The 25,000-nt window shown below is 41.0% G+C and overlaps 1 protein-coding gene across 1 annotated transcript; it reads right to left on the minus strand.

Annotated features, from left to right (window-relative positions):
- Positions 1–3,521: 3,521 nt before the first annotated feature.
- Positions 3,522–23,823, minus strand: LOC125481478 (protein DENND6B-like). Its single transcript, XM_048593072.1, has 4 exons — positions 23,718–23,823; positions 20,281–20,383; positions 8,877–8,951; positions 3,522–3,928 (listed from the first exon to the last, which is right to left on the minus strand). Exons 1-4 carry the CDS (start codon positions 23,786–23,788, stop codon positions 3,806–3,808), a joined length of 372 nt encoding a protein of 123 aa, XP_048449029.1. The 5' UTR covers positions 23,789–23,823; the 3' UTR covers positions 3,522–3,805.
- Positions 23,824–25,000: the final 1,177 nt, after the last annotated feature.

Consider the following 25,000-nt stretch of genomic DNA (forward strand, 5'->3'; position numbering starts at 1 on the left):
GACGATCAGCCAAGTAGCCTCCTCCTACTTCCATCTTCCATGTTTATGTTCTCTTTCAATTTTTAATTTCACAGTCCAAAATAAAAGTGGGTCTTTACACAACTTTATGCTCAGCACATAAAAAGACAGGGAAATAGCTCAAGGAAGAGTTGTGTAATTGTAATAACATGGAAAATGTATGCCTCTGCCATACTGTTAATGTCCTCTTCACTTGCTGAATCTGTGTCCATTATTTGAAACTGCATTCAAAAGTTTGATCTCCCTATATTCTGTCCCTCTATTCCAGTTGATCTGCCAAACACCTTAAATCTGTCCCCTCTGGTTACTAAATAGTCTGCCAATAGAAACAACTTGCCCCACCCCTCTCCCCTTTATTTCCTCACCACCCCGTTACTCGCTCTCAACCACCTTTACAACTTTCAACACCTCAATTAAATTTCTGCTTAACCCTTTCTGTTCCAAGGAGAAGAATCTAAGCTTCTTTGGTGTCTCCCTATTACTGCCATTTAGGGCTGCTACCAATCTAATCAATCCCTCAGGACCCTCTCTAAAACCTCGTTATCGTTCTTAAATTGTGGTGCCCAAAACTGGTCATAGTGCACAAACGATTATTAAAATTTAGTATCATTTTTGTGCTTTTAAACTTCACACATTTTTTGAAAAGGCAAAGATCCTTTATGACACTTTTAAACAGCCTCCTCAAGATGCTCAATAGTCATCTTTGCGATATTTGTCAAAGCTTTCTGCATTTCTAACTTCTCCTCAAAAGATCATGTTTAACCAGCACAACTTTCAGTTCTGAAACTCAAATTCTGCGTAATATTTTTCTTGCTGTCCTCCATTAGCTCAACTGACATCCTTACATTTCTTGTTCCAAATGAGATCATTTCACACATTCTCTACATGAAATTGCATCTGCCATCTATGTTCTGAAGACTTACTACTTTCATTTTCTTTACTCCATTTTCCAGATGCTGCTTATTGCAAACCCAAATAATGCCCTTAAAATATATAAAACAACTGACCGGAGGGTCTCCACTGTATGTATTTCTCTACTTGCAAAACAATATTTCATGACTTCTCTTCGCTCTCTATCTCAACAATATTGATAACAATTCTACACTGCAATGGATGTGGACATGGCTTTCAAAAAGGCATTTGATAAATATGCAATGTCCTCATCAAGCCCGTTACTTCAAACAGCTCAACTAAGTTAGTGATGCACAGCTTGCTTTTAACAAGTGTGCGTTCATTTATTAATACACATTTTTTCCAGCTGTCACTTCAGTATGTCCTGGGTTAATGTCTTTAACTTTCTCAGTTACACTGACTACCCTTTTGTTACTAGATTTATCCTTCTCCATTGAAGATGTAAAGAACTGTTATAATAGTGAGTTCCATGACACACCATATTTTGAAGAAAGCGGGAGAAGCAATCTTCAATATTACTGATTTAAGTATTAATTTCTCACTTATTGACCAGGATAAGAAATAAATGGAGTAATGAGAATTACATTTCAAAACATGCAGAACCATCGAGAAACTAAGCTTGCAAGGCCAGCAAGTTGCAACATCTTGTAACAAATTAGATTAGGTAGATGAGTTAAACATAAAAAAGTTCAGTGCTGTATGATTTCACATTAGTGACCAGAGTAGGACGGGGTACAAGGAGAAAAAGTTCCAACAAAATTAGGGCAGCAGATTGAATCAGGTCAAAGTATTAGGAAACTGTGTTTGAAGACATTTTGAAAGGGCAGTAAGTAGTGATGAAATTCATCACAAGCCCAAATGCCCCATTTTCAGTTCCTTTATCTTTCCTTAAATTACTTATTCTTAAATTTACCTTTCATGTTGATACGGTGTTTCAATCAAGTGAATTTTACATCCTCATAATTCTGCAAAACGTCTTCCACTCTCTGCCCTAATCTCTTACAATTATACTTGTAACTATGATGGCTCAATCACCAAAAAACCAACCAGCTGTTTCTACTGTCCCAATTTTAAACAGCTTTATTGAATATCTCATTCTCCCATTACAAGGGAAACTGAGCCATTTTTTTCAAGGCTTTATCAATTGCCTTTTGAAAATTCATAGATACAAAATTCACCATTTCCTTCATAAATGTATTTCCTCAGACAGCTTTTAACTTGGTCTTTTCTTACAAAACCACTTAAATAATCACTTCAGTAATTCATGCCTTTAAATATTCTTGTTTCAAGTAGTATTATTAGAATCAGCAGTGACATCTTAAGTTCAGACACAATCCAGTCTTTCACTGTAAATAGTTTTGCCAACCTTTAGAAAAAAAAATAGAACTGTGGATGCTGTAAATCAGGAACAAAAAGCAGAAGTTGCTAGAAAAACTCAGCAGATCTGGGAAAATGTGTGAAGAAAAAAAACAAATCAGACAGTTAACGTTTCGGGTCCGGTGACCATTCCTCAGAACACGATTCTGTTGCCAACCGTTAGAACGGATTTTAATGACAATTTAGTTTCCACCACAAATGCATTGCATTGTGAAGGAACTAACAGCAGAATTTGTCTTCCATCAGTCAGGCCAGTATTCCTGCAGGGCCAACAGATCAGGTCATCGCACTGAGCTCTTATTACAGGTTGTGCAATGCTATTTGTCACCGACTGCATTCTCACATTAAAATCTAATTAGCGGTCAGCCAGTAAGCAACTCCTCAGATACAGAAGCAGTTCTTGATTACATGCAGCAACATTCAAGCATGAACTAATAAGTGACAAGTAACACTCATGCCACAGAAATGCCAGAAGCAGCAATGGCCATCTCTGACAAGAGAAAATCTAATCATCTCCACTTGACATTTAACAACATATCCTTAATGAATCCCCTACCATCAGCACCCTGAAAGTTACAACTGACCAAAAACTTTAAATAGGTCATTCACAAATACAGCATTTATAAGAGCAGGCCACAGGCAAGGAATTTAACAGTAACTTACTCCTGACTACCTCTTGGAGATGGTGGACAAACTTTGAGCAGTCAGGAGGTATGATGGAATACTGTCCACATGCCTGGATGAGTGCAACTTGAACAATCAAGAAGCTTGTCACAGTCAGGACAAAGCAGCTTGCTTAACTGGCAGTCCATCTATTGCCTTAAAAAGTTACTCCTTGTACCACCAGTGCAGAATGACAGCATTGTGTGCCATATACAATGCACTACTGCAACACAAGAAACTTCCTTCCATAATATCTTCCAAAACGGAAATCTCTACCACCTAGAAAAACAAAGGCAAAAGGCATATAGGAACAACATCAGTTGCAAGTTCCCTTTAAAGCTGCACTTCATCCTGACTTGGAACTATATTGATACTCCTTTACTGTCACTGGATAAAAATCCTGGAATGCCCTACCAGTGTTGTGGGTGTATCTACAACAGATGCACTGCAGCGGTTGAAGAAGTTCACTATCACCTCAAAGTCAGTTAGGGATGGCAAAGAATAGTGATGCTCACATCCCACATACAAAATCGAAACAACACGGAGTTTAAAACTGTTTAATTGAATCTGGTGATACCTTTTTAAAACTACAGAGTAGTACTATATGTGTGTACAAGTTAGGTTACATTATTAACATTTTAGTTCATCATTTGCAAATAACTCTGGCTACTGAACAGAAATTTTCACTCAATTGCAATCTAACCACTGCAAGCAATGGTCTTTGTACAATGAAAATTTCAAAATCTGACAGCAGAAAACATGGTGTCCAATGCGACTTCTTTCTTTTGATTTCTTCTGACAGGCTGAACTGCCTGCGTGGCACTTGCTATTCCAATCAATGCTGCTGCAGCATGACCTGTAGATCATCAGGTAGGGAGCTGATTACTGTTTCCAAGTACAATTCCAGTTTCTCCAGCAAGTCTGCCCTGACTGAGAACTGATGAACCCTTGCTTTTATCTGGACAGGAAAAACACCCATTATATTAAAAAGATAACATGAAAGAATATTGAAAATACAAAATAGTTTGACTTTCAACAGGTATCATAATAGAGAATACAGGGGTTTATAGATGGATATTGTAAATGTTCATTAATACACTTTGCGCGCCCCTCTCTTCTCCTCCTCCACACACACACACACACACACACAAAAAAAAAACTGGGATTGAGGTGGATCCCTCAATAATTGAAAAGACTATTAAAGTCTGCAGCATTAGAACATTCTATTTTTATTGAGAGGACCAGAATACATAAGGGTGGAAGCTTCTTCCATCTTCACAGATCTCTGCAGAGACCCCATCTGGAATACTGAATTCAGTTAGAGGCATTGTACCTCCATCACGATACATTAGTTTTGGAGGTGGTATAGTACAAATTCAAAAAGGAATGGTACTAGGGCTTGAAGACTTAAATTATGACAACAGGTTGCATCTACTAAACATTTATGTACATTCAAAAGAGATACAAATTAAACAGTGATCTAATAGAGGCGTTTAAGATGATTAAAAACATTCAATGCAATATACAGAAACTATAATAAACATCCCAGAAAAAAAAAAGGGACATACACCTGACAATTAGAGCTTGGTCATTCAGGGTGATGTTAGGAATCACTCCCTTGTGTGAAGACTAGTGCAATCTGGAATTCTCTTCCAAAAATTCCAAAACAAAGATTGTGTGTGTTTCAATTAAGTGACCTTTTACTTTTCTAAACTTCAGTGGATACGAGCCTAGCCTGTATAACCTTTCCTCACAAGACAACCTACCCATTCGTGGCATTAGTTTAGAAAAACTTTTTTTTTTTTTTTTTTTTTTTTTATTCATTTGGGGGATGTGGAGGTCACTGACTGGCCTACATTTCTTGCCCATCCCTAGTTGCCCTTGAGAAGGTGGTGGTGAGCTGCCTTCTTGAACCGCTGCTGTCCACCTGCTGTGCGTTTACCCACAATGCCATTAGGGAGGGAATTCCAGGATTTTAACCCAGCGGACACAGTGAAGGAACGGTGATATATTTCCAAGTCAGGATGGTGAGTGACTTGGAGGGGAACTTGAAGGTGATGGGTGTTCCCATACGTGTGTTGCCCTTGTCCTTCTAGGTGGAAGTGGTCGTGGGTTTGGAAGGTGCTGTCTGAGGATCTTTGGTGAATTTCTGCAGTGCATCTTGTAGATAGTACACACTGTCGCTACAAGCATGGATGGTGGAGGGCGTGGATGTTGTGTCAATCAAGTGGGCTGCTTTGTTCTGGATGGTGTCAAGCTTCTGAAGTGTTATTGGGGCTGCACACATGCAGGCAAGCAAGAAGTATTCCATCGCATTTCTGACTTGTGCCTTGTAGGTGGCGGACAGGCTTTGAGGAGTCAGGAGGGGAGTTACTTTCTGCAGTATTCCTCTCTTCTGACCTGCTCTCGTAGCCACTGTGTTTATGTGGGGAGTCCAGTTGAGTTTCTGGTCAATGCTAACCTCCAGGATGTTGATAGTGGGGTATTCAGTGATGGCAACACCATTCAATATCAAGGGGTGGTAGTTAATTTGTCTCTTATTGGTGATGGTCATAGCCTGGCATTTGTTTGGTGCAAATGTCACTTGCCACTTGTCAGCCCAAGCCAGGATATTGTCCAGATCTTGTTGCATGTGAACACGGACTGCTTCAGTATCTGAGGAGTCATGAATGGTGCTGAGCATTGCTCAATCAATCAATCAATCATCAGCGAACATCCCCACTTCTGACCTTATGCTGGAGGGAAGGTCATTGATGAAGCAGCTGAAGATGGTTGGGTTGAGGATATTACCCCGAGGAACTCTTGCAGAGATGTCCTGGAGCCGAGATAATGCACCTCCAACAACCACAACCATTTTCCTCTGTGTCAGGTATGACTCCAACGAGCGGAGATTTTGCCCCCTGATAACCATCGATTCCAGCTCTGCTAGGGCTCCTAATGCCACACAGTGTTGAATGTGGCCTTGATGTTAAGGGCTGTTGCTCTCAGTTCACCTCTGGAACTCAGTGCTTTTGTCCATGTTTGAAAAGAGATTGTAATGAGGTCATGAGCTGAATAGCCTTGGTGGAAACCAAACTGGGCATCATGGAGGTTATTTCTGAGCAGGTGCTGCTTGTTAGCACTGTTGATGACTCCTGCCATCACATTACTGATGATTGAGAGTAGACTGATGGGGCGGTAATTGGCCCGGTTGGGTTTGTCCTGCTTTTTGTGTACAGGACACACTTGGGCAATTTTCCACATTGTCAGGTAGATACCAGTGCTGTAACTGTACTGGAACAGCTTGGCTAGGGGAGCGGCAATTTCTGGAGCACAAGCCTTCAGTACTATTGCTGGAATATTGTCAGGGCCCATAGCCTTTGCAGTATCCAGTGTCTCCAATCATTTCTTGATCTCACGTGGAGTAAATCCAAATGGCTGATGACTGGTATCTGTAATGCTGGGGACCACTGGAGGAGGCAGAGTTGGATCATCCACTCGCCACTTCTGGCTGAAGATTGCTGCGAATGCTTCAGCCTTATCTTTTGCACTGATGTGCTGGGCTCTTCCATCATTGAGGATGGGGATATTTGTGGAGCTTCCTCCCCCAGCGAGTTGTTTAATTGTCCATCACCATTCACGACTGGATGTGGCAGGTCCGCAGAGTTTAGATCTGATCCATGGTTAAGTGATTGCCTAGTCCTGTCTATCACTTGCTATTTATGCTGTTTGGCGTGCAAGTAGTCCTGTTGGTGGCTTCACCAGGTTGATACCTCATCACCAGGTATGCCTGGTGCTGCTCCTGGCTGCCCTCCTGCACTCTCTATTGAACCAGGGTTGATCCCCTCGCTTGATGGTAATGGTTGAGTGGGGATTTGCCATGCCATGAGGTTACAGATTGTGCTGGAGTATAATTCTGCTGCTGTTGATGGCTTACAGCGCCTCATGGATGCCCAGTCTGGAGTTGCAAGATCTGTGCAAAGTCAGTCCCATTTAGCATAGTGATAGTGCCGCACAACAAGATGGAAGTTATTCTCCATGTGAAGACGGGACTTCGTCTCAGAATTCCACAGAATTCCGTAAGATCAAATTTAATGTATCCACTAATTTCTGTTCTGTCTTTTAAAATATATATGTTATGAAGTCCAGCAAAACTGTTGGCTTTTAGCTGCATTAATTTTGACAGCACTTTTTCTTTATTAATATCAAATATTTTCCTCTCATACTATATCTCTAAGGAACACTTGGTAGTGAGACGTGCAGTACAATTTCAAAATAATGGTACTAGGACTTGAAGAGTTAAATTAAGACAGGTTTTATTTACCGACATAATCTTCTTAGAATATTGAAGTTTACGGGTGATCTCACAAAAGATGAGAAAGTGATTAAATGATTCAATTTAATACATAGAACCTATTGCCTATGGTGCAGCACCCTGAACAAGGGTCATAAACCATAAAATTAAAGCTTGCCTCCTCTATGAAAGAGTTCCTCACTCTTACAAATCCCTTGGTTCCCCTCCAAACTGTGCCACTCAACACCTTATAAATATCCTTGCCCCTGCAGCAGGGACTTGCACTGCTTGGACCAGTGTACACCCTGCACCTTTCTGCTCCCACTATTCTTGAAATGTCCATTTTTCATACCGTGCACTGGCTTTAAATGGCATGTGTATTGGAGCTCTTGAATGTCTTTGTTCTTCTACAGTTCTTACTTCTTCACTATGTAATTTAACTTGCTTGAGTCCAAAGTGGAATATCTCATTTTCCTACATTGAGCTTCATCTACCATAATTCTGCCCATTCATTTCATTTATCGTCAATGATCCTTCACTACTTCCTGTTTTCAACGACATCATACAACATACTGTAGGACTGTGGAGTTGTTTGGTAGAGTAGCAAGGAAGAAGGGGTGTACAAATAGATTCAGAAAATTATTTTGTGCTTGAGGGAGATTCGGGTTGAAGGATACGCTTTGAAGTTGGATTGATGGTATTGAACTATGAGAAAGGAATCTATTTGTTTAAACCTTATTATTACGCAAATGACAAAATTCTTTCAGCTCGGATTCAACCACTAAGTAGTGTTTCAATGGAAAGACTTTGGCACTATCAATAGGGAAAAATGTCATCTGCATGCTGCATAGAAAACATTTCAGTAAAGACAGTGACAAAGTTTGGTAAACTGCTTATAAATTAGATAACATAGGTTTCATTGGTAGGTAAGAGACAATCACTCAGGTTTGGATTAAAATATGAGATTGGTCATGGAACACAGAATAGGAAGGGAATATGAGTGTGTTAGAAGCAGTTCAAAAAAAGATTCACTTTACTGATTCTTGGGATAGGAGAAGTTTGAAAAGGTGGGCCTGTATTCATTTGAGTTTTGAAAAAATGAGAGGCAATCTTGTTTAAATGTACAAGACTATGAGGATGGATGCTGAAGGGTGTTTCCTCTTGTGCAAAGGACCAGAATTAGGGGACACATTTAAAAATTAGTGGTGTCTATTTAAAACAGAAATTAGAAAAAAAAATCTCTCAAAGGGTCACCAAGTCTGGGAGCTCTCTGACAAGTACAAGCAGATTCCTTGAATATTTTTAAGGCAGTGGTATATAGATTCCTGTGAAGCAAGTGGTTGAAAGGTTATCAGGGACAGTTGGGAATGTGGATTTGAGGGTACAGTCGGATCAACCATGATCTTAATGAATGGCACAGCAAGTTTGAGGGGCCAAAGGGGATATGTAAATTCATAAGCTTGGCATTACCCTTCTGATTTTACTCCACATTCAATCAATGGATCTATCCTGAAGTTTGTAGAAAATAAACAAAGTGACATTTTGAATGAATTTCCTTATACCACGATAACAACCTATAGATACTGACACACTCCGATTCATTGGGAAATGCATGACCAAAGGGAAATATTACCAGTTTCTCACGCAATTTTAAAACCAGGTCCACAACTTCCACTTCAGATTTTTCTTGTACCCACATCAGCAGATCCTAGAAAATAAGCAAGGTCAGTGTACACAGCAAATAGATTTTCACTACTTAGTGACTAAATATGAAATGAACCTAAACTCAAGGAAAACATATGTTGCACGGCAGCAGTTTTGCAAGATGCTGAGAGGTGCAGGTGTTTGTTTTTGATACAATATATAGATCCTGCTTGTCAGGTTATTTGATTGGTTTCAGCATTTAATACAAATTGTTCCCTAGATCCATTGCAATAGAATTGTGTTCTAATGGCTCATTCACTGGATCATTACACTTTTTGATATACATTGTGGACATAGGTATAAAAGGACACAATTTCAAAGTTTGAAAGGTCATGAAACTTGGAAATATAAAAAATGAAGATGGCAGACTTCAAAAAGGACATAGACTGATAATTTCAGATTTCTATTCCCATTTCATGTATTTTATGAGAAAGAATGAGGAGAGACAATAGGAACTAAATGGTACAATATTAAGGGAGTTCAGAAACAGAGACATTTGAGGTGTCCACGCACAAATCTTTGACTGCAGCACACTAAATTGTGAAGGCTGTTAAAAAAGAATAGTTTGGGGTTCTGAGTACAAAAGCAAGGAAGCCATGGTATTCTGAATCTTTATAAATCACTAGTTAAGTCTCACCTGGTGTATCATGTTTATCTCTGAACTTTAGGAAGGATGTCAAGGCCTCCTTGAGGGCACAGAAGAGATCAATTAAAATAATCTTAGGGATTGGGCTCTTCAACTACAAAAAAACCACATAAGCAGCTGGGATCTATCACCTTTCAAAGTTAAGACCAGATTTAACACATGAGTTTTTATTTAAAGAGAAAACTTTCTGCCCAGCTGGATGGTCAACAACTAGTTGATATGGACTTAAGATAATTGGTGAAAACAAAAGGAGGGGAATGAAGGATTGAGGCGAAAAAAATTGTTTTCTTAGAGAGCTGGCTGTTATAATCAGGAATGAGATGTGTTAAAAAGGTGGTGGAAGCAAATTCACTATCAACTGTAAGAAACCTGGATAAATACTTGGAATATGGAGAATACAAGGTTTTGAAAATGCTTGATTCGCTCTACCATAGAGCCAGCAGAGGCATAATGGGCAAACAGCTTCCTTCTATGCTTGGAGATTCTCGGATTCCATGGCCATTAGTGCTGCTACTGAGATAACAGATCAGGACAACTGTCGAATGCTTCCCATAAATTTATTATTGAGGTTTCATTCCATTGATGCCAGATACTGAAATAGGTTTGCCTTCCTGAGCCCCCTCACTGTCACTGTTACTCTTTCCAGCTGCTGATCTAGCTCCCACTTGTGCCCTTTGCCCTGTTCCTGTTTACTTACACCTCTCCCTCTGCCTTGCCCTGGATCAACATCTTGACTTGACGTTATGTATGTGCAGTCTCAGGCGACTGGCTACAATATTAGAAATCTTTTCTAGGCCTCACCATAAATGCAGTGCCATTCATTATGCATTATAAGCTGCAATCTTTCAAAACAGCATATCCTCCAAATCAGCGTGATCAATCCCTCAAGCGATCCACTCATTAAAAGCATTCCTGCATAGTTACTTCAAATTAATTGAATAAAAACTGAACATTAATGAAATTAAAATAAAACATAAAACTGTAAATCTTGGAAATCAAACAAAATAAAATTTCTGAAGAAACTCAATAGGTCTAGCAGCAACATGGACAGAAATCAGAGTTAAAGTTTCAAGTCCAGTGACCCTTCTTCAGAACTAAAATGCTATTAATTCAGCCCAATGAAGATGGATCTGTTGCCTTCTTGCATTAAATTTTTAACCAAACATTCTGTGCAAAACAAAAAAAATGCAAAGCAGAGTACAGAACAAAAACAGGCCCTTTCGTCTGCCAAGTCTGCACTGACTTACTAAACTGAAAAGCTTTTTCCTCTATGCAGTCTGTAGACCTCTACTCCCTGCACACATATCTGTCAAGAAACTCTTAAAATGTTGGTGTTTTACCCACCTCCACCACTTCCTCTAGCAGTGCATTCAAGTATTTACTGTGTAAAAACATTTCCTTTAAACTTACCCCCTTTTACCTTAAGCCCACGTTCCCTAGTGATTGACATTTCTCCTCTCAGGAAAAAGACCAACTATCCATTCTATTCATGCATCTCGATTTTGTAAACTTCTATCAAGTTTGGCATTCAACTGAAAACCAACCACATTTTTCCAATATTTCCTCATAGTTAATACCCTACAAATCTGGCAACCTCCCAGTAAACCAATTCTGTACCTCTCCAAAGCCTTCACAAGCTCCTGACAGTGTGGCAACCAGACCTATACATAATATTGCAAATGTGGCCTAACTAAAGTTCTATACAGCAACAACATGATTTGCCAACTTTTACACTTTATGCTCCAAACAATGAAGGCAAGAATGCCATATGTCTTCTTGACTGCCTTATCTGCTGGTGTTGCTACTTTCAGGGAACTGTAGACCTGTACACCCAGATCCCTCTGTATGTTGATGAGAAGGGTTCTGCCATTCATTGTATACTTCTGAAACAACTGTACAGAGGCCGTATTCTGTCACCAAGTCACCCTTTATTTACTTGTGGCCAGCCAGCTTGGAGTCAGTCCACTGGACTGAAGAGATTCTAAATCTCCTAATTATATTGGCCATCCAGGATTTTCCTGATTGGGGTCATTAATCTGGGCCAATCAAGGATCTCTTAGTCAACAAGATCCAGCTAGTTCCAATCACCATGTCACCACCCCCCAACCGACTAAGTCCTGGGATGTAGGCTTGGTTTTTCCCTTGTAGATCTGGTTCCTCCGGCTCAGACTCTGATACAGGCAGCGTGTACCAGTCTGCAGCCCATCTCTTGTGTCCAGAGCGTGTCGGGTGAGTTTCCTCCTCCTCTTGGACTCTGAGGTTTCCACGACACTAGACAGAGTGGGAGAACCTATGGTTTCCGACAGGCCTTCTGGCTGTTCCAAGGGGCCGGGTATGTTTTGCTCCTGCCCCGTTTGCAAGGTAACAGCTTTCAGTTGATCTGCATGTTTGTTCAGGACTGTATCACCTACCCAAACTTCGTAAGTCAAGAGAGTTGACCACATGTCAACCTCACCTCGTATCCATATAGGGCCATTTCCATGGTTCCGGCACCAAACTTTGTTCCCCAAATTTTTTTCTTCTTTATTCATTCGTGGGATGAGGGCGTCGCTGGCTAGGTAGCATTTATTGCTCAGAGGGTGGTTAAGAATCAACAACATTGCTGTGGGTCTGGAGTCACATATAGGCCAGACCAGGTAAGGATGGCAGTTTCCTTCCCTAAAGGGACATTAGTGAACCAGAGGGGTTTTTCCGACAAATCGGCAACGGATTCATGGTCATCATTAGACTCTTAATTCCAGATATTTGTTGAATTCAAATTAAATGATCTCCCTCGCTTAGAGGGGGCCTTCGGCCAGCAATGGCATTCCTGTTGCCATTTCACCCTCTGCCACCATCCAGGTCTGGAAATATCAGGTTTAATCAGGTGCGGAGTCTTTGCCCCATCAGCAACTCTGCTGGACCTATCCCAGTTGTTGCGTGCAGGATGGTCCTATAATCGAACATGAACCAGGACAGTTTGGTATCAAATGACACTGTAGGCTGCTTCTTTAAGCCTAACTTCAATGTTTGGACTGCTCTTTCCACTAGACCATTGGACGATGGATAGTACGGAGCTGTTCTTACGTGCCAAATGCCATTTGACATCAGGAAATATTCAAATTCCCTGCTGGTAAATGACGTACCATTGTCCGAACTAATACTTCCGGGAGTCTGTGTATGGCAAACGATTCTCAATCGTCATCTGAGTTTGCCAAAAGAACTTTATGCGCATCCAATGTCTTTGAATGGGTGTCCAAAATAACCATGAACATTGAGCCTATTAAAGGACTGGCATAGTCGACATGCAACTGAGTCCAAGGTTTACCCCACCATTCCCACGAATGTGAGGGCTCTGCTGGTGGTAATTTTTGTCCTTGTTGGCACTCTGGGCATTGCCCCACCGACGCAACTATCTCAGCATTCAACCCTGGCCACCAGATACAGCTTCTTGTTAGCATCTTCATCTTGGAAACCCCTGGTGGAGTTTGGCCAGCATCTGACAGTGACCTTTACTTGAGACAATCATCCTTGCTCCCCATTTTAATATGCCGTCCCCTATGGTGATCTGGTCTCACCAGGTCCTGCAAGGTTTCAATCCTGGTTGCGATGACCCTTCCGTTTACCCCTTTACCACCAGCGGTTTCAGTTTTTCTAGGTCAGGATCTTTCTGCATGCACAAACAAATATTGTCAGCAGTAAGAGGTAGGGTGTCCAGGAAGTTTAAAACCAAAAATGGACTCTTCCAAGGAGGCATTGCCAGTAGAGTATCTGCTCAAGGCTTCCTGGATGGTGTTCTAACCTGTATGCGCGGAGAATAAGGGCTCAATGCTGAATTCTACTGGAAGCCATGGGTGGCACCGCCTCATCTTTCTTCAGTAGCCCTAGCAGGGGTTTGTGATCTGTTACAATGACAAATTCCCGTCTGTAAAGATAATGGTGGAACTTCCTCACACCAAAGACGACCACCAAACCTTCCTTCTCTATCTCGGCATATTTTCATTTGCCAAAGTCTGGGAAGCATATGCTATCAGGCATTCCTCTCTGTTGGGCACTGGTGAGCCAACACTACCCTGATACTGTACAGGGAGGCTTCATATGTCAGCACTACCTCTCGTTTTTGGATCGTACTGAGCCAATACCTTAGATGATAGCTGCCTTTTCACTTCCCTAACGGCCGCTTCTTGGCTACATGACCACTTTCAAGGCTGACCCTTTTTCAATAGCAGGGGTAAGGGTGCCAAGATGGGGGCCAGGTTTCACATCAATTTTCCATCAATTCACTAAACCAAGGAAATACCTAAGCTCTAGTACAGATGTGGAAGCCGAGGCTCCTTTGATCACTCTCACTTCATCTTCCAATGGGTGTAACCTGTTTTTATCAACTCTGTAATCCAAGTAGGTGACTTAGAGTCAAAAACAGAGTTGCTGGAAAAGCTCAGCAGGTCAGGCAGCATCTGTGAAGGAAAAAACAGTTAACTTTTCAGGTCCAGTGACCCTTCCTCAGTTCTGAGGAAGGATCACTGACCTAAAACATTAACTCTGTTTTCTCCTTCACAGATGCTGCCAGACCTGCTCAGCTTTTCCAGCAACTCTGTTTTTGTTCCCGATTTACAGCATCCGCAGTTCTTTCGGTTTTTATTAGATGACTTGGGGTGCCTGAAACACACATTTTCCCTTCAAAAGGCGCATGTCCAGCTGGGAGAAACATTTAATAACTATGTCCAAGTTCTCCAAGAGCTCTTTATTAGTCTTCTGTTATCTTTCCCTGTACGTCATCCAGATAACCTGGGCTAATCCTTGTAAAATGTTCTCCATTTTGGGAAAGTGGAAATTATAATGAATCCTTTGGGAATTCAGCATCAGTTAAAAGTAAGATCAATTTAGAGGACTCCCTATTTTCAATATCTCACTATGGTTCGGACCTGTTGTCCTGTACAGATTATACAGTACCTTTTTGTTCCCCCCTCTGACACCAAGATGCTCGGCCTCAGTAAAGTGACAAACAAATAACAGACTTAACACCTGTTTGGGAGCAATGCCACTTCACTCACTTGGATGAGACAACCTGTCACTAAAAAGATATCTTTTGAAATTTACTTTGAAATTTGGTTGCCTGAATGTGTGATTGAGATGAGTAAGAACAGTCCTCCTATTGGCACATTAAAATTACAGCTATTACCACTGACACTGGCTTCCTTATCAAACTTATGTTGCTCACTGAAATAACTGCAGAGAGGCCGGTATCCTATTGCCCAGTCACCCTTTATTTACTTGTGCACAGTACACTGGACAGCCAGCCAGCTCAGAGTCAGTCCCCTGAACTCAAAGTTCTAAATCTCCTGGTTATATTGGTCAGCGAGAGCTTTCCTGATTGATTGGGGTGGTTAACCTGGGCCAAATCAATCAATCATAGTCAACAAGATCAAGCTGATTTCAATCACTACAACCTCCTTCCTGCATTAGATCTTCCAAAGTGCATCACCTCGCACTTGCACTGGCTCCAGTCAGAAAAATACCTTTCCACTGCAATTGTCTTCAGTGACTAATCAGTTCTATATCCATCTACCAGCTCACCACAGATTCGATGCGACTTCACCTTTGTATCAGCCTGACACAAGGAATCACGTCAAAGGCCTTGCTAAAGTTCATGTAGACAACATCTACTGCTCTGTCCGCATCAACTATTTTCGTCAAAAACTCAATCAAGTTTGTGAGACATGACCTTCTCATACAAAGCTATGCTGCTCAAGTCCAAATTTTTCCAAATAGGAGTAAATCCAATCCCTAAGAATCTTCTCCAATAATTTCCCCACCACTGATGTTTCCACATTATCCCTATTACCCTTCTTAAACAAAAGAACAATGTTGTCTATTCTCCAGTCCTCTGGGACCTCTCTTGGACTAAAAAGAGGATACAAAGATTTTGTACAAGGCCCCAGCAATTTCTCCACCTGACTCCCTCAACATTCTGGGATAGATCCCATCAAATCCTGGGGACTTGCACATCTTAATGCTTTTCAAAATACCCATCATCACCTTTTTTTTTTTTTTTTTTAAAATACTGACAAGCCCTAGAATATAAACATATCCATCCCGAAACTCACCATCCACCATGTCCTCCTCCTTTGTAGATACCAATGCTAAATTTTCCTCTGGCTCCATGCATAAATTCCCTCCTTTGTCCTTGAATGGACCTACCCTTTCCCTAGCTCCCTCTTGCTCTTTATATATGTATAAAATACCTTGGAATTTACCTTAATTCTGTTTGCCAAAGACATTTTGTGATCCCTGTTAGACCTCTTAATTCCGTGTTTGAGTTCTTTACTGCTATCTTTCTATTCTTCAAGGGCTCTGTCTGTCTTCAGTTTCCTAAACCCAATGTGTGCCTCGTTTTTGTTTTTGATTAAGTTCTCAACTTTTGTCATCCAAGGTTTTTGAATCTCACCATCCTTAACAATGATAGACAACTACTTTTTAATGAGTGTTGGTCATCAAATTCAAACAAACACCATAAATCTGAGAAATCAGAGTTAACATTCTGGGTCCAGTGACTTTTCTCACAACTGATGGTAGGTAGGAAAAACTTGGTTTTTATGTAGAAGGCGGAGTGGGTGGAGGGGATAAGGAGTAAATGATAAGTGGAGATAGAGCCCAAAGAACAAGAACAGATGGACAAAGGAGTCAATAACAGTCAGTTTAGGAGAATGAATGGCTGCTAACAGGGACTGTTAGTGGCTAACAATGGGTAATGTGTAATAGTAGATTATATGATAACAAGGCTTGGAATGTGGGGGTTGGGGTAAGGACATGGGAGAAGGTGCCTCAAGCCCTAAAATTGGTGAACTTGATATCAAGTCCAGAAGGTTAGAGTTCCCAACTGGAAAATGAGGTACTGTTTTTACAGCTTGCACGGACTTTCGCTGCAGCATTGCAGCAAGCCTGAGACAGAGATGTTGACCAGGGAACCAGGTGGTGTGTTGTTGAGCCTCGCAACAATTATTGAACTCAATATCAACAAAATAAACATGCTCACTCCTGAAATGGGAAAAAAATGCGAACTATAATAAAGTTTCTACCAAAAATATGTAATTATGATAACAGTGTAAGATTGGGAGGCAGTCCTGGACAGTGATTTCATTCCACCTGAAAATGGGAAGGTTCTGAAAAGATAGCTCCAGAAAAGTTTCAATGGACAAAGATTAATTTTGCTGGCTGAATAACAATTTTACATACATTGAGACACCAAATTTAATGGCATAAAGTGGCCTCTCTATCATAGTTAGCCAGATGAAGAACATCTCCAAATAAATAGGGACTCTGTCCTCATCATCAAGGGGCGCTAGCAAAATTGCAATCAATTGGAATCAAAGGGAAACTTTTCACAGGTTGAAATTATACTTAACACAAAAGGAAGATGGTTGTGGTTATTGGAAATCAGTCATCTTAGCCCAGGACAATACTGCAGGAATTCCTCAGTAGTGTTCTAGGTCCAGTCATCTTCAGCTGCTACATCAATGGCTTTCCTTCCATTCTAGGGCCAGAAATGGGGATGTTCACTGGTAATTGCACAATGTTCAACATCATTCACAACTCCTTGGATACTGAAATAGTCTATGTTCGCATATAGCAAGACTTGACAACTTTCACAGTTGGGCTAAGTAGCCAGTAACATTCACACCATGCAAGTGCCAGATGGCTCTCCAACAAGAGAGAATTAATACTTTGCCTCTTGATGTACAATGGCAGTTCTGTCATTCAGTCCCCCACATTCAACATCCTTAGGGCTATTAGTGACCACAAACTCAACTTTAAGTCATACAAATATTGTGGCTACAAGAACAGGTCAAATGCTAGGATTCTGCAGGGAGTAATTTGCCACCTGCTTCCCCCCTCCAAAGCTTTCCTACCAATTACATGGAAGAATCAGGAGTAGATGGAATACTCCCCACTTGCTGGATGAGTGCAGCTCCAAAAAGCTTGCCATCAAAGATGAAGCAGCTAGTTTGATTAATACCCCATTCACAACCTACAACGTTTACAGCTTCCAAGACCAGTTCAGGCCAGCAGCTGTGTGTATCATCTTGGTAGCATCAAGGCGTTTGAGAAAGTACCACAAGTTAGGTTCCTCATAAGTTATGAGCCCATGGTGTTGGAAACAGTATATTAGCATGGATAGAAAATTGTCTTCTATAAGTCAGCCATAGTATTGGAAAAAGCAGGGCTCTTTCAGGATGGCAACCTGTAACCAGTGATGTACCACAATGCTCAGTGGTGGGGCCACAATTATTTGGAATATATATTAATTTGGATGGGGAAGGTGAAATGTACTATTGCCATGTTTGCAGATCACACTAAAATAGGTGGAGGTGAAGGCAAGTGGTCATGATGACAGTCTGCATAACGATTTAGTCAAGTTAAGCAAATGGACAAAAACTTGGCAGATGGAGTGTTATGTGGGGAAATGCACTTTGGCAGCAAGAATAGAGGAGCTGAATATTACTTAATGAGAGAAAGAATACTGAAAGCTGTGGAACCAAGGGATTTGGGGATCCTTGTTGTGAATCACAAAAAGCTAGTATCCAAGGTCAATGGGTAATAGGGGAGGTAAATGGAGTATAAAAGTGGGGAGGTTTTACTAAAACTACAAGATACAAGATACAAGTCAGACCACAGCTGCAATACAGTAAATAGTTTTGGGCCCCTTATCTAAAGGGAAATATTCTGGCATTGCAGGCAGTCCAAAGAGGACTAATACCAGGTATGGGAAGGACTGCCTTATGAGAAGAGGTTGGGACTGTACTTTTTGGAATATAGAAAGATGAATTATTGAAACATACAAATGATTCTTATAGGACTTGATGGGTAGACACAAAGGTTTTTTTCTTCATATGGCAGAATCTTGAACCAGAGGGCATAATCTCAGAAGAAGGTGTCACACATTTAAAACAGATATAAAAGGAAGAATTTCTTTTCAAAGGCTTGTGAATCTGTGGAATTCTTTATCATAAAAGGGCTGTAGAGAGACAGTCATTAGTTATATTTGAGACTGAGATAGACAGACTTTTAATTAGCAAGGGAATCGAGGGGGAAAAGGCAGGAAAATGGAATTGAGGATTATCAGCTCAGCCACGATCTCATTGAATGGTGGAGCAGACTCGATGGGCTGAATGGCCTACCTCTGCTGTCTTATGGTTTTACCTCCAAGCTGCACTGCAGCAATTTACCCAAGTTCCTCTGACAACCACACCCTCTACCACCTAGAAGGACACATTGTGATGATACTATGGCTTTAAGAGGTATTTTGTCATGGGTTTCTTTTGAAGAAGAAAGGACACAGGTGCAGAGCAGTCTGCTCAAATCTAATAGAGTAAACAACTTGTAAGGCCTTGGGATTTTTAAAAAGTTGTAAAAATAGATGCAGCCTGAATGGGTGAGGTCAAGGTCCCACATAACAAGGGTTTCTCGTTTTAGCTTTCTGCAGTTGCTGGGGTCTTGAAGCTGGATGTGGACGCTCTTATCCCTCTCTTAGTTATAGCTAAAAGCTGGGGTTCTCTTCCTGCTGTTGGAATTGCATGTGAGACAATCTATTTTACTGAATTTGCCTTTGCCAAGGGTGTGTTTATGGGATGTTACTATATTGGAACAGTTAATTAGTAGTAGTTAATACTTGTATTATTTTGTTAAGCATTTCAATAGTTAAGCCAATTCTTTTCATTTTGACTGTATTTTAACTGTAGGGTAAAAATACAGTGTGTTTTGCTTAACGTCAGGTAGTTTGACCAATTGAATTACATCTGGAATGCAACACCTTACACTGATCTTTAAAATAAGAAAAATTTAAAGTCTAGACTATCTGCTTAATATATTTTGAGGGGGTTTGGTCTGCTCCTTACAAGATGCAGCAGACATCTAGGAACACTTCCTGAAAGTCTCCATGCCACACCATTCCAATTTGGAACTATATCCCCATTCCTTCACTGTCAACAGATCAAAATCCTGAACCTGCCTTCCCAACATCACTGTATGCTGCTGTAGGATAAATTCTAGCACCATCCACTTACTGTTCATTTATCCTGAATCTGTTGTTTAAAACTTAGCTTGATCTCAAGACTATAACAAGATACTTTCAAAGGTATGGAAAATTGGGACTTTCCTACAAGAGAGTGTAATCTTACATACAAGAAGTTAAATACATTCTGCCCCACCCAAAACTCCAGGAGACTTCAGTCAGTCATCATTCCTTCCACACCCCACCCAGTCCACCAATGTATTACATTTAAAATCCTTGACTAAAGTTTTAAATCTAACCACAGTCTAGTTCAATTCTACTTCAAGTTTTTCCAGTATGATATTCCTTTGTTTCTCCTATCATCATTTACCCATCACCAGTCTTAACACTTTCAATACCCTTGGCCTTATTATCTAGAAATGCCTTCAGCAGCTTTGTGTCTCCATTTTTAAAAAGCCTTCTCAAAATTAATCTATTCAACTTGTCTTTCAGTAATTCCTCTGAATATCTCCTTCTATATCAAGTTTATTTTCTCCCCTCCCCCTCTGTAAATGGCTGTCTGACATCTAGGTTCAAGATACTATATTGATGCAAGTTGTTGCTACAGTAGACACATGGTTGAGTTGGCTTGAACAGCGATTTTTCACCCAAACCTATTTCAAAATATCTAAAGCTTCAACAATGGGCTATACTTACTGCCTCACACAACACCTCAAGGTGAAGTATCTCCAGCTTCTTATACATCTCCTGGTATCTCATACGAAACCAGCCATCAAAGTTAGGAGATTTAAAAAAACGTCTGTCAATTTAAAAAACAAATTCTGCTCAGACCAGTAACCTAATACAATAATACCTCAAAATTAAAAACATTTGAGAAAGCTCATAATATAGTAGAGGACCAAGCCAAATATAGACTTTACAGAGAAGAACTGAGAAAGGAAATAAAAAGGAAATGACTATTTGATAGTAGTTAGAAAGCCACATAAAAAGGAACTGAAAAGGTCTTTGACAACATGTACAGGGTAGTCCAAGAAATTGTAGGGCCAAATAAGGAGCCAATAGGAAAAGAAAGATTAGTGATATGGGGAAAGAACTGGGCAGTAGGACTAACAAAAAGATTGCTGCAGATTCAGTGAACCAAAAAGATGATCTTCCTGTGGAGGGTATGGCTGTTGGAGATAATAGTGAGTACTATGCATAAGACATTGTGCAAGAGGATGGTTTCCAAATCTAGTAGAGAAATTGGATATAATAGGTTCAAATTAAAAGGAGGAACTTGAAAATGTTGGCAGCATTTAAAATACAAAATTTCACCCAGTCCTGATGTAATAAATCCTAGGTTTCTAGAATCATAGAGCTGTACAACATGGGAACAGACCCTTCGGTCCAATTTATCCATGCCGACCAGATATGCTAAATTAATCTCGTCTCATTTGCCAGCATATCCCTCTAAACTTTTCCTATTCATGTACCCATCCAGATGCTTTTTAAATGCTGTAATTGTACCAGCCTCCACCACTTCCTCTGGCAGCTCATTCCATACACGCACCACCCTCCACATGAGAATGTTGCCCCTTAGGTCCTTTGTAAAACCTTCCCCTCTCACCTTAAACCTATGCCCTCTAGTTTTCAACTCCCCCACCCTGGGGAAAAGACTTTGCTATTGACCCTATCCATGCCCATAATGATTTTATAAACCTTTATAAAGGTCACCCCTCAGCCACCAATGGTCCAGGGAAATTCAGGGAATTGAGGGTGGAAATTGTGAAGAATCTGGCTATTATCTTCTAATCCTAATTACATTTGAAACCAGTGCCTGAGAATTAGAGAGTGCAAATACCACAGCTCCCATATAAAAGGAGAGGAGAATAAATCTGTCTAAAGTAGAATCAGTTTAATTTTTCTGATGGGTAAACCTTTCCAGACAGTGGATAAGACTTTGGTAACTCTCAGGTGACAAGTTGGAGGTGGGGTGGAGGGGGCTGGTTAAAAGTATTGAAGCCATGACAGGCAGGCTTCTCAACATGGGTTTGCCACAGGGTCATTTTCCAGCAGTGGCAATGACAACAGCTCAGCCACCACCAACCTGGCTGGTCGCCAATGTAAATAATTAAAAAAAGGATACCTTACAGTCCTTTTCTCAGGTTCCCTGCATTTTGCCAGTGGTTGAGCAGCACCTTCCCCATGGAGAGAGTGCAAGATACACTTCTCACTATGGGGGTGATTGGTGGAATCATTGCAACCGGAGCCACCAGAGTCTCAGGAGGGAGCCCTGGCTGCAATGGTCATTCTCGTGGCTCTAGCACATGAGCATGTCTGTGGCACTGCCAAGACTACAAAGCTGCCAGTTCTTTGACCAAGTTAAATTGTGGAAAACCAAAGCCAGCCTCCCCAACCCCCTCATCACTGGATGACAGGGTCGATGGTTACTCAACCGGCCACTGTCAGGAACGTTAGCAAGATTCTAGCTGCGGACCCTCTGGATGCCATACAGGTTTAGGACCTGCATCTGGATGCCAACGTCATTCTTCAAGTCACACCAGGGAAGCTCCCAGATTATATAAAGCAACATTAATTGTCACTTGTTAAAATACAACTTTGTAAATTACAGCCAGCACAGATTTAAATGAAGACAAATAATGTTTGACTAACTTAGTGAGATTTTTGGCGAGGGAGGGGAGAAGCTTGATGTAGGATGTATGGTTGATGTTGTGTTTATGGGTCTTCAAAAGGCACTGCTGGGTGTTCCACATTACTAAATTCTTTACCAGCATCCAAACACATGAAATTAAGGGACACTGAGAATGAATGTGAAACTGGCTAAGGGACAGAAAGCAGATGGTACTGGTGAACTCTTTTCAGATTGATATTTAATATATATTCATATTAGTGATCTGGATTTGGGTATACAGACTGTAGGAGGATAAACATCCAAACAAAAGAATGATGAAATTTTAGAACAAGGGAAGCTGTGGACAATGTAGAGTAAACCAATGTTTGGAAAAATCTAAGAAAAGTTGCAGAAGGTAGTGAGTGATACAGCCATTGAAGGAACAAAATACAAGGTTCAAATTTTGAAATTTTGCTAAAGTATGATCTGGCAATGCTAGGGGCGAAGGCAATACTTTGAGAGATAAATTACTTGTTGCTTACTTCCAGCTGAGTTGGAGTTGGCGCAGGCGCAAGATAGGGCTCAGAATGCCCGTTTAAACCTAAGGTCAGAGACAAAAATGTGGATCATGGTTTCAACAACAGCAGGAATAACATGGGAGCAAAGCTGCAGAGGTAGAAGTACTCTGACTTGGTTGCGAATTAAGTGGGATTTCTAATCCATGTGAAGTAGAATAGAACACCAATGTTATACAGTTTGGTTCAACTTCAGATAGCAATTGGGAAAGGGATTGGGATCGGGATCAGGATCTATAAAGAAGGCTGGATTTTCAAGATGGGGACAAGATACAAGAATTGGGCCCGCTTCTGCGTTCTGAACTTATCCCTGGGTGGAAAGGGTCACTAACCTGGGATTTTCATGGAGTGGGCCCCCTTAATTAGCATGGAGACAGAAGGGGGAAAGGTGTGTGTGTGCTTGCATGTGTGTGTGTATGGACGAATCCCTTCACAGGGAGACTTTCTGTTGCACCTGGATTTAGACAAGGAGGGCCTCAATGCCTGCCAGGAATGCTGGCCTCTGCTGTGTGTCCACATCTAAGCAATTAAACTGTAAACTTCCAACCCCTTTCCTTACGGAACTGCAGGTTAACTGGAAAATCGCAGTTGGCCACCTTTCCAGTGTGCTTAACAAGAACCTTAGTAAGACTAATTGTTTGCCTATCTCATGGGGCACTGGTAGCCCTTCTGGCTCTGAATCGGCTTTCACCAAAATAGTCAGTACTAGGAATGCTGTCAGGAAATTGGCACCCTTAGTTAATGCTGCTAGTTATGGGGCCCAACCATCTCCACTTCCAGCTCACAGTTTCTGACAAAGACAATACATGAATGTTTTGAAAGCCAATGATATGATGAAAGCCAAAGGTGATTCCTCTACACCAAAATAAAAAGGCTTCAAATACTTGATAGCTCCCTCACACTCACTTGTGGTCAAATTTGCAAATAAATATACTGACATTCTCTACCTGTATAATCCCACCCAATCTCCTTTTTGCACAGAGGTCAGTTGTGGTCCAGCATATTCCAGTGTCTTCATAAATTCTTCTTTGATAAATGGGTGGATCTGTGGTGGGTTCTGTCAGAAGAAGGTAATAAGAATGAAGGAATCATCTTTCCATTATGCATGCAAAAGTCTTCTGAATTCTTGGCAGAATCTTATTATTTGTTCCCAAATCACAAGTGCAGTCTCCCAATGGGAGCCGCTCTATGATGTTTCATCATACATTCCTCCACCAGAGAACATGAAGCTTTCAACGTTCATCTCAATCCACTAACTGAAGAACACCAGATGCAATCGCACATCGAAAGACAACTGAATGAATGAATACCCATCTCTCACATGCAGGCTGCATCAACAGTGGCATTTTTTAACATTGCATTAGGCAGAGTGTGGCCAAGCATCTGGAGAAATAAGAGTTGACCAGTAACAACCAGAATACATTGTAAAAAGGGTCAGTCATGCCGAACAAGCCATATTAAATATTTTGAGGATAGCTAACACAGATATGGGAGTATGTACTTGTATGGATTTCCCAAAAGGATTTAATTAAGTTTGACATAGAAGATTGTTAACAGTAGGGACGTGCATTAAACATTGGATTTTTCCAATGATACTTCTATCTGAATAACAAAACAAAGCAATCAGGGTGCATTGGAGAGACAGAGTGCAAAAGAGGGGACACTGAGGGACAGACAGAGGTTAGGTTTGGATAGGGCAAGTGGGATGGAGAAGAGAGTACATGAACAAGCAAGAGTGACACAGACTGCATGGAGGAGGGGGGCGAGGGGGGGTGGGGAGAGAACACATGCGAGGGGAGCCATGGGACAAGGTTGGTGGGGGGGGGGGGGGGGGGAGAAAAAGAGAGAGAGATATCATGGCAAATCTGCTTGCATTTCCAATTCCACATTCCTATCTACCTCCAATAACCTTGGATTCCACCATCTAATGAGAAATTGATCTTCCTCTGTCTTAAAAGATATTCAATGACTCCATCTCCATCTCCTTCTAAGATAATGCCCCAAAGTCATACAACCCCTCAAAAAAAAAAGGAGGAAAAAAAAAATCCTTACTTCTGTTCTGAAGAAGGATAACCCCTAATTTTAAAACAGTGTCCTTTGGTTCTGGACTGACCCACATGAGGAAGCATCCTTTCCAGTTCAGCCAAACCAAGTGACCGTCCACTCTTTTAAACTCCAGTAGAAACAAGCCCAAATTGTCCAACCTATCTTCATAGCACATCCTGTCCAT

Source organism: Rhincodon typus, unplaced genomic scaffold, assembly GCF_021869965.1.
Source record: "Rhincodon typus isolate 14 unplaced genomic scaffold, sRhiTyp1.1 hic_rhity00002294, whole genome shotgun sequence".
Lineage (NCBI taxonomy): Eukaryota > Metazoa > Chordata > Chondrichthyes > Orectolobiformes > Rhincodontidae > Rhincodon > Rhincodon typus.